At 40.1% G+C, this 10,470-nt stretch overlaps 1 protein-coding gene across 4 annotated transcripts in view; it reads left to right on the forward strand.

Annotated features, from left to right (window-relative positions):
* The window catches only part of Sin3a (SIN3 transcription regulator family member A), a 79,407-nt gene that overhangs the window by 58,986 nt on the left and 9,951 nt on the right, over positions 1 to 10,470 (forward strand). For all 4 annotated transcript variants that reach the window (XM_023712713.1, XM_023712714.1, XM_023712712.1 and 1 more), the window contains exons 16-19: positions 1,415 to 1,584; positions 5,114 to 5,287; positions 8,294 to 8,386; positions 9,259 to 9,353. In XM_023712713.1, coding sequence (XP_023568481.1) covers positions 1,415 to 1,584; positions 5,114 to 5,287; positions 8,294 to 8,386; positions 9,259 to 9,353 — 532 coding nt within the window. The remainder of the gene's footprint in view (positions 1 to 1,414; positions 1,585 to 5,113; positions 5,288 to 8,293; positions 8,387 to 9,258; positions 9,354 to 10,470) is intronic.

Raw genomic sequence — 10,470 nt, forward strand, 5'->3', positions numbered from 1 at the left:
AAGGCCTTTTCCTAGGGCTGGGGAGATAGTTCAGTAGAATAAGCACCTGCCTGTGCAGAGTTCTGAGTCCAGTCCCCAGTAGCAAAAAAAAAAAAAAAAAAAAAGAGGCCTTTCCTAGAGCTCGAAGCTGGGCATCATGGTGGTACATGCCTATAGTTCCAGCACTCAAGAGGTTGAGGGAAGAAAGATCCATTGAGTTTGAGACCAGCCTGAACTTAAAAAAAAAAGTTAGAGACATACATGTTCCAATCCTGGTATTGACCACTGACTTATCCTGGTATGAGCTTGCACAGTTTATGCAAGGGGTTGTGCCACCTCTCATCCTGACCAGAGCTCCAGTATACACATCTGTGGTTTGGAATCGTGTCTTTTTTCTGGCATAAAGTCATTTTTTTTTTTACAGCTGCTGAATATTTCATAGACCATCTGTATGTTTGTCTGTCTTTGAGTTCAAATAATTGATATTCTATGATGAAACAAGGAGGCTGTCCTGTTTTGCCTATCTGTAATGATACCATCATAATTGGAGAGAGACTTCATTTTGCCCTTAGCCTTTTTTTGTCCTGTATAAATGCTAAAATAGCAAATTAATCAATGAAGTTTTCTTTTTGTATGTTTTTATGTTAACTTTACTGCAGTTCATCACATACACAGAAAAGATAGAAATGAGAATTGTACAGTACAGTAAATTTTTCTACAAGAACTCTGCTGTGTTCAAGAAAGAACACAGTCAAGACTCCAGTAACTTCTTTGTGCCACTATCTTGATTTCCCACACTAGAGATTAGTTTTCATCCCTCGCTTAGATGGGTCTTAATTTAGTAAGACAGAGGTGCCCCCTTTCCAGTCCTTATACTCTGCTGTTTTCCAGATGTCTCTTTACTGATAAGATTCTTCCTCATTGGTGAGTGAAGTGATTTATGTGCAGCAAGTACAAATCATTGAATGTAATTTATAAAGTACACTTTGCAAATCCATTTTTAAACAAAAGGACTCTGACAATAAAGAATTAGTTATTCATAGAGAATTTAATTTGTACTCCTATTTCTTCCATTACAAATTGATTTCACAGTACTCGCATATAACTTACTGTGCCTGCCCTTTTCCTATGGAAACAGTACTTCATTCAAATAGTGCTATGAGTGAGTGACCCCAGACAGGATTCACTTATATAGGCAGAGCCTAGCAATGCTTTTGGGTCTCTTGTTTATGTGGGCAGAGTTGCAGAGCCATTTGCCTGAGGTAGACAGCCTGGTGACTGTCATGTGTCATGTTTCAGCTTTGTCTGCAGTGGGCTGCTTGGATATGGCCTCGGTAACTAATTTTGCCCTTCCTAGAGTCCAGCTATGGGATATTTCCCTGATGAAGACTTTTCTTACCAGGGTGAAACTTCACCTGTCCCATCTTTTCCACAGTGGACATTGATGTGGAAGATTATTACCCAGCTTTCCTGGACATGGTGCGGAGCCTGCTTGATGGCAACATAGACTCATCACAATATGAGGACTCGCTGAGAGAGATGTTCACCATTCACGCCTACATTGCCTTCACCATGGACAAACTGATCCAGAGCATTGTCAGACAGGTGAGGACTTGGTTCAGGGTAGGGTTGATGACAGAAATCCTTACCTGATGGTGGCTCAGGCAGTGCATGACTGCACTCATTCTGTAGGGAAGAGAAAGAGCAAGGTTAAGGTACATTGTGACTTCTATTAACAGAGTGGTCATTCCAGCCACTACAGTGGCTCCCGTGCTGCTCAATGTGCCCTTGAAGTAATGTGAGCCCTCTTTGGACTCTTGCTGGCCACCTATGGAGAATACCCTTCCCCTGGCACCTAGCCAACTCCTCCCATAGTTTGCCTATTTAGAGCAGACATTTCCTCATCTCCATAGATGTTATAATTCTGTGTACTTAGCACATTGAAAATTTTGAGTTCGTTCTACTAGGAAAGGTTTTCATGTAGATTTTTCATTTTTATAGTACTTTGCTTACCTCACATATCTGAGGTTCCCTTGTGGTTAGGTTTTTTGTTTTGTTCTTGGGTGTTTTATAAACATGTGGTTCTTTACAACAGTGATGTCTTTATAACAGATATCTTAAAACAGAACACTGGTGTCTATTCCTTAGCCTTGAGTTTTAGTCTTAGCATCTGTGAGTATGTAACTTTGACACAGTAAAAACACAACAGAAACCAAATTTTTGTTCTAGGGGCCACATGGTTGCTAATAGAAAGAAAAAGTTTGTTATTTAATTTTGTGGGATAAAATATTGAATCCTTTGCAAAGTACAGGCACTTGTGCCTGTTTATTTTTGAGTCAGGTTCTCACTATGTAATTCAGGCTGGCCTCAAATTCACTATGGAACCCAGGCTGTCTTTAAACTTACAGTAATCGCTCTGCCTCAGCCTTCCAAGTAGTAGGATTACCAGTGTGTGTCACCGTGCCCAGCTTGCCTTATTTTTGGAAAGACTTGTACCTCCCTGCCTGCCCATCTGAGATTGAGGCAGCGCACTCTTACTGGGTCTCAAGTCTTAGAGATCCAACAATCAACTTCTTCCTGAAAATCAAAACTGTAGGACTTTCCCATGTGATATCTCACCAAAATCATCCTATGGATGCAGTTAGCTCTGCTCATAATTTCTAAGAGAAATTTCTGTTAATCTTCTAATTTTATATATAATACTGACTCCATATACCCTGTGCTATCACTTTTGGGCCTTTTGGCTAAGATTAAGTACCTTAACCCTATGCTGCATTTGTTATTGGTAGGGCCACACACAAAAAAGAAAGCCAATAAAACCTACTTGTTTTATAAGCCTGAGGTTAATTTTTAAGACATATATTTAGCCCTTTTACTAGGAGCTTCTGGTTATGGTTTTGAGTCAGTGATACCTAGAGTCAAGCCATGCCTATGTTTTTTGCCTTTTCCTGATTGGCTGGAAAGAATTCATTGAAATATCAATAGGCAGTTATATAGACACTTAAGTACAGAACTCAGAGGATGGCAATACCATGTGAGGACTAGATTGGGCCTCCTTCTTTCCCATATCACTTCCTGCTTTCTGCTGTGTTCTTAGCTGTCCACAGCCTGTCCGTACAGATATTCCTCTGGGGGGAAAAATACCTACCAAACATTCTCTGTATCATTTCACATTACCAGGAGAGAGAATCTGACTAGCCTTCGAAGTGGGAGGGTTGCTGCATAGTTGTCTCTGGATTTGTCCTTCCATTCATTCAGAAGATTTAAGGAGGAGCCAGTTGGTCTAGGGAATCAGGGACATAGTCTACTTCGATGGAATATAAATCAGGAGAAATATTTTTGTGGTAGCTAGAGGACATGCTTTGGATATTCTTTTTTACCCTGCCTTTTTTCTTGTTTACTGTATCCTGTATCACCATCAGCTCATGATAAGCAATTTTTTAATGGTGGTATCCAAATTCCTTATAGACTGATTGTAATTTATTTAACCATTTGCAGTGACTAGAGTTACTGTCCTTTCTACTCCCCTTAGATTACTCACCCTTCTGACTCACCCTGTGTCCAGTTATCTACAAATGGATACATATGTGTGTCATTTAATACTGCTTGATGTTTTAAAAATCATTAGTAACACCTTTTTAAGATATCTTAAAAAAAAAACAAAACCCTTAAAAGTAGAGTGGCTCAGTTGTTATGAGAATTTCAAAGTAAAATAGAGTTTTACTTCAGAGTTTTTATTCCAAAATAGAAACAGTGGGCTGAGAATGTACCTCAGTTGTAAAGTGCAACCCTAGCACATGTGAAGCCCTAGGTTTGATCCCTAGCATGCAAAAAAAAAAAAAAAAAAAAATTATGTACAACTTAAGGACTCCTACTTGCTATCAAATGCCAAAAAGTTAATGATGTGTCTGGTAAGAATATTGCCTTCTCTGTTTCAGCTGAACACCCCTGACAGTTAATTCAGCAATCATTTCTTAAATATCTGTTGAGTTTCAGGGTTTATTTGAGGACTAGGAGATGGATAATGGGTTTTATTTTCAGGGTACTCTTCAGTCTCCTCGTCCTAGCTCACAGTTTTCTCATTTAATGTATGTTTGTCTCATAGCAGGGCATCTTTCCAGCCTGGTTCCCAGGGAGTTGTAAAGATCAAATAAGAATAGGTGTGAAAGCAAATTGTAAATCTTTATTAAATGCCATAAAAATATAAACCATAACCAAGCATGGTAGTGCATGCCTATAATCCCACACTTGGGAGCCTCAGGCAAGAGGATTGTTGTGAGTTTGAGACCAGGTTGGCCTACAAAGTGAGCTCAAGGCCAGCCTGAACTGCATAGTGAGACCCCGTCTCAAAAAGATCAATCAATAAATATATATATTTCTATATACATATATATGTATCATAGAAAAGTTTCAAAGATGATCAGAGTTTATTTTAGTTTTTTGGTGCTGGTGATCAAACCTAGGACCTTGAACACTTGAGGCAAGTACCAGACTACTGAGCTACACCCCTGCCATGTGTTATGGCTTAAATGTAAAATGTCCCCCAAAAGTCTCATATGTTCAGAGCACGGGCTTATGGAAAATGAGTGCATCATGGGGGTGCTATACTCATCAGTGGATTCATCTATTGATGAGTTCATAGCTGTATGTGCTATTAGAAGGTGGGGCCTGGCCAGAAGTGGGTCACTGGGGGTGTGGCCTGGAAGGGTGTATTCTTGTCCCCGGCTCCTTCCTTCTCTCTCTCTGCTTCCGGGCCGCCATGGGTTGAGCAGCTTTCCTCTGCCATGCCCTTCTGCCATGCTGTTTCTGCATTGGAGCCAGCCAGCTATGGACTGAACCCACTGAAACTGTGAGCCAAAATAAACCTCTCCTTTAAATTGTGGGTGTTGGGTATTCTGTCCCAGTGATGGGAAGTGACTAAGAAACCTGGTTTTGCTTTTAAATAGATATACAAATTTTATTCATGAACCACTGATATGGTTGAAGACCTTGACGTGGTTATTTTCCAAGACTTTAATACAGTGCTTTTGTATTATTAATTTTGTGAAATTACCCTGCTTTTTGAATTGAGTGATTGCAAGATAGGTAAAAGTATTTTCTTACTTGCTGACATCTTGCCTTTGCTTGGTTCCAGCTGCAGCACATTGTCAGTGATGAGATCTGTGTGCAGGTGACTGACCTTTATCTGGCAGAAAACAACAATGGAGCCACTGGTGGCCAGCTGAACACACAAACTTCAAGGAGCCTCCTGGAGTCCACGTACCAGCGGAAGGCAGAGCAGCTCATGTCAGATGAGAACTGCTTTAAGGTGAGAGCTTCTTATGTGACACAGGACCTTGCTAGTGAGGGTGAAAGTCTTAGGACTGCAGCAGAAGTCAGAGCTGTGTACTTGGATGGAGTGCTGCTAGTTATGCAATTCCTAAGATTTTTGATGGGCCTGTCAGAAAAAAACATAAACAATACAGAGAGGTAGAAATAGCTGCCTCCCCTGGACAGTCTACTTGGACTTTTTCTTATGTTTTAAAATCATTTATATTTTATGTTTACTATTTTGTATTCTGGTTTTTTCTGAACTTTTTTCAGAGTGTTTATGTGTGAAATCTGTGGTCATTAAAAAAAAAGTATATTCAGATAACCCAAGAAGTTAAACTGATAATTTTTTCCCCAGGAATAACCACTTATAAGGGCCGGCCAGATAGCTCAGTGGACTAAAGTGCCTTCTTAGGCAGAGTACAGCAGCCAGGATTTGATCCCCTGCATGCTGGTCCCACCCCAACCAATTTCCATAGCAGGCTGGATGTCATGTTTTTTTCTAATTATGTGCTTTTATAATTTGCCAATGAAATAGTGAAAATCTGGAAATAATCTAAATGGCATGCTGAGATGACAATTGAGACTGGGCGTGGTAAGACACACCTGTTAATCCCAGTGCTTGGGAGGCTGAAAACAGGAAAATCACTGCGAATCTGATCTATGTAGTGAGATCCTGTAGACCCTCTAGAACTTGTCCTAAATTAAAAATAAATAAATAATGATAATAATCACTGCTAATATTTCTGAACATGGTCTTTTTTGTTGTTGCTGCTGTTGTTAAATTTAGCTTAGCTTAGTTTTGTTTTGTGAGACAGGCTCACTGTGTAGTTCAAACTGGCCTTAAACTCACTATGTATCCCTAGGCTGGACTCATACTAGTAGTGATCCTCTTGCTTTAGCCTTTTAAGTGTGGGATTGCAGGTACAAGTCATCACACCTGGATTTTCAACATCTTTTTTTTTTTTTTTATGACTTTGCATATATTTCATATATTTCATTTTATAAAAACTTAATCATTTAGATTATTTCCAGATTTTCGCTATTTCATTGGCAAATTATAAAAGCACATAATTAGAAAAAAACATGACGTCCAGCCTGCTACGGAAATTGGTTGGGGCTGGGGAGATGGCTCAGTAGAATAAATGCTTCCCTGACAAGCACAAGGGCCTGAGTTCAATCCCCAGTTCTGCCAAAAAAACAAACAAAAAAAAGAAATTGTTTAACCTATATCCTATAATAAAAATAGGATAGCACATTTTGTAATTCCTAAAAATTAATTATAAAGAGGCATGGTTATAAAATTTAAAAAAAAGGGGGGTGGGCTGAGCTGGCCACACACACACACACAAATAAAATTTAAAAAAAAAAAAAAAACAAAAACAAAAATAAAGAGGCATGGTGCAGCATGCCTATAATCCCAGCCCTCTGGAAAGCTGAAGCAGGAGGATTGAGCCAGGCCTAAGTAACTAACTTAGACTTTGTCTCAAAGTAAAAAAGGCCTGGGGATGTAGCTGAATTCCAAGGTCCTGAGCTTATTCCCTATAAGCATAGGCTGGGCATGGTGGTGCATTCCTATAATCCCAGCACTCAGAAGGCTGAGGCAAAAGGATCACTGTGTTAACAAGACCAATAACAAAATGCTATGAGCACAAAAATTTTATAATTATATAAAATGGGGGGGCTGGTGAGATGGCTCAGTGGTCTAAAGCACCTACTTAGAACAAGCTCAGCAAATCACAGGGACCAGGGTTCAATCCCCCAGCACCACATGCCAGCCAGCCCCACCCCCTGGTGGGCTGAGCTGGACATACACACACACACACACACCACACACACACACACACACACACACACACACACACAAATAAATAAAATTTAAAAAAAATCTTTAAAAAAATAAAATGGGAATCTCCCCTCATTGTGTTTTGGAAGTGGCAATATATGTCAAGTTTTCAATTTTACTAGCAGATAGGAATTTTTAAAGCTTCTTCAAAAGATAAGCGAGAGCCAGACTTGACCTCTGGCCTGTGTGCTTCCTAACCAGTAGTGTGGTTTTACAAAATTGGAATATTCTGAATTCCTGTTTCCCCCACATTAGCTAAAGGAGGATAAAATGATGATTTTCAGGTGTCTTAGACCCACCCTCCTTTGTATGACCCTGGCAGTTGTCTTTTTTTTTTTTGGGGGGGGGGAGGCAGGAATCAAACTCAAGATCTTGTGCTTTCCAGACAGGTGCTTATGCCACAGAGCTATCTCCCTGGCCCCTGGCCATTGTCTTATTTGTAGTAGATTGTCAGGCTAGCCAGGGCATGGAGGGACCTTGGGCTCAGAAGGCTAGAGCCATGTGCCAGTTTCTGTTCATCATAACTCTACCTAGATATAGCTTGTGTTTGCTTCCATCACTCATTAATGTTGAATTTTTTTTAAAAACACAAATATACCAGAATTTAAAAATTTCAAGAACTTCAAATATATTTGGTGTCATTATCATGTAACACTATTTAAAAGCATAAGGCTTATTTACATGTTTCTGTTTATTCCTAAAAATGTGATTATCAGTTGAAAGGGCATTTAGACTCTACAGTTCATTCTAATGAACAATAAAATTATTTTTTTCTTTTTGCTGCTCTGGGGACTGAACCTAGAGCCTCCACTATGCTTGCAAGCAATTATACCTGTGAGCTTTAATGTAGTCTTACTGGCACTAAAGTAATTTAAGAAGTACATCTTCATTTTGCTGTTAGCAAGGTTGGAATTTTGCCTTTATCACTAGTCTCCCATCTTTTGAGGATCTTTCTCTTTCCTTCAGTTGGAGTACAACTTTATAACTTTATTGCCTCCATACCTCCCGCAGCTTGAGCTAGTTCAGTGGTAGCAAACCTAAGGCACATGTGCCATAGCTGGCTGTTTATCATTGAAAGCTGCAAAAGGTTCACCATAACTGAGCTAGTTTATGGCTTTGGAAATGTCATTTGTTTACACTCTGGCTTGTTATTTGCAGCTTATGTTTATTCAGAGCCAAGGCCAGGTTCAGCTGACTATTGAGCTTCTTGACACAGAAGAGGAGAACTCAGATGACCCTGTGGAAGCAGAGGTATGGGCAAGTGTCCACCTGGTTTCTTGTTCAAAGCAGAACTGGTAGCATATCATGAGAGTCTGCCTGTTACTCTGTTACAAAGGCTCCTTGAACCTGATGGAAGGATCAGGGGCTTATAGGGCCGGTAATTTCAGCCATGTCTTATACTAAAGTGAAGGGCCACCTGGGTGTGGGATTCTAGCAATCTCCTCTGAGGAAATCTCATGGTTAGCAATTTTCCTATCTTTTTCCTTTTGTGTAAGAAACAAATGGGGTGCCATTTTTGGCACTGTTTTCTTAACTCTGTCTCCTTCACTTTTTGGGGGGCCAAATGAAGACAGGAGTTCTCACCCCAAAGCAGACAGTGGCGATTAGCCTAGTTTGTCTGGTAGGTAATGCCAGCAGGAAGGATAGACTGGGCCATAGACAAAGAAACCTAGCTGGCGCAAATATTAGCTTTTGTCATCAAATCTTTTCCTTTTACCCTTCCCCTTTCTTCCTGTTCATCCTCCCTCCCATCCTCCCTTCTATCTTCAAGAGATATCAGAGACCAGATTTTCATGTGAAAGTTACTGCTTTTTCAGACATTTTCCTTTATGTATTTTGTTCTTTAACAGAACCCTCCATGGGGAAATAAAACTTGCCAGTGAACTGTTCTCTGCCTATTTATCATTTATGATAAATTAAGCATGCAGCAAGACTTGCTGTCTTGCTGGCTAACAGAAATATAAAATCTTTAATACTAATATATGTCATTGGGGAAAAATACTTTATTTTGAAATTTATATAGACTTTGGACATTTTAGTCATAGTGTTTATAAGAATACCTGTTGAAGGTGTTGCTAAATTTTTATTACCTTTTCCATTTCTGCTTTTGTTTCCTACCCCAGCGCTGGTCAGACTATGTGGAGCGTTACATGAATTCCGATACTACCTCCCCTGAGCTGCGAGAGCATCTGGCTCAGAAACCAGTGTTTCTCCCCAGGTGAGTGCACTGGATCACCTGCTGCCACACACACTTGGCATGGCTGAGAATTGGAGTCAGTAGTGTACAAATTCTTGGTTCTCATGTTTGCCACTCATTTGTTCTACCTGCCAAGGATGCTGGGTTCCAGGTTTGTGCAGTTGTAACAACCTCTGCTTAATGGAGCATGCCTTCTTGTCAGGGAGGGGAGAATTACAGAATACCTTGCAGGAATTTGGCTGCATTGGATGGGCATGTTACAGTCTCCAAGCTCAATGATTTGCTGAAAGAACTAAATTAGCAAGGCTCAGCACAGTCATTCTTGTTACAAGGATTCACTGCAAGAAGGAAATAAAAGCATATCAGCAAAGGGCAGAGGTTCATGTTGTAGTCTTCTTCCTGTAGAGTCACGTGAGATGTGTCTGAAATATCATGAACCAGAGAAGTTCACTAGAGATGCAGTGTCCAGGGTTTTTAATGAGTGTTAATCTTGTAAGCATTGTCTTTCAGGCCTTAACCCAAAATCTGGACTCTCAGAAGTATACTTCAAGCCAGGGGCCAGTCTTCTAAGCAAGACTTGTATTTTATTTTATTTTTATTTATTTATTTATTTATTTTTGCAGTACTGGGAATTGAACTCAGGACCTTGCGCTTGCCAGGCACACAGTTATTCTACTGAGTTATCTCCTTGGCCCTAAGCAGGACTTTTAAAAGCCAACAATCTTAAGGCTGCTATGGTAAATCTACTCTACATAGATTTTTTTCTGTCTTTTTTTCTGTATTTAGTACAAGGTCTATAGGGTCTCACTATACAAATCGAACTTGTAGTGAGCTTCCTGTTTTTTGGTTTGGTTTGGGGTTTTTTGGCGGTACCAGAGATTGAACTCAGGAACTTGCACTTGCCAGGCAAACACTTAATTCTACTGAGCTATCTCCCCGGCCCCTCTTCTTTGTCTTTCAACCCCTCAGGCAGCAAAGTCCCAGCTTACACAGGACAGACAGACACCACCAATAAAACACCCTTAGACATCAGTAGTAGGAAGTCAGTCGTATCAATTTATGAGTCTATAAAAATCATTCACTTTCTGCTGGTGGACACTGCGGAGGAAGCATCATCAGGCTCTCTTCCGACTGCCGT

The sequence above is a fragment of the Octodon degus genome, unplaced genomic scaffold, assembly GCF_000260255.1.
Source record: "Octodon degus isolate 3935 unplaced genomic scaffold, OctDeg1.0 scaffold00026, whole genome shotgun sequence".
NCBI classification, from domain to species: domain Eukaryota; kingdom Metazoa; phylum Chordata; class Mammalia; order Rodentia; family Octodontidae; genus Octodon; species Octodon degus.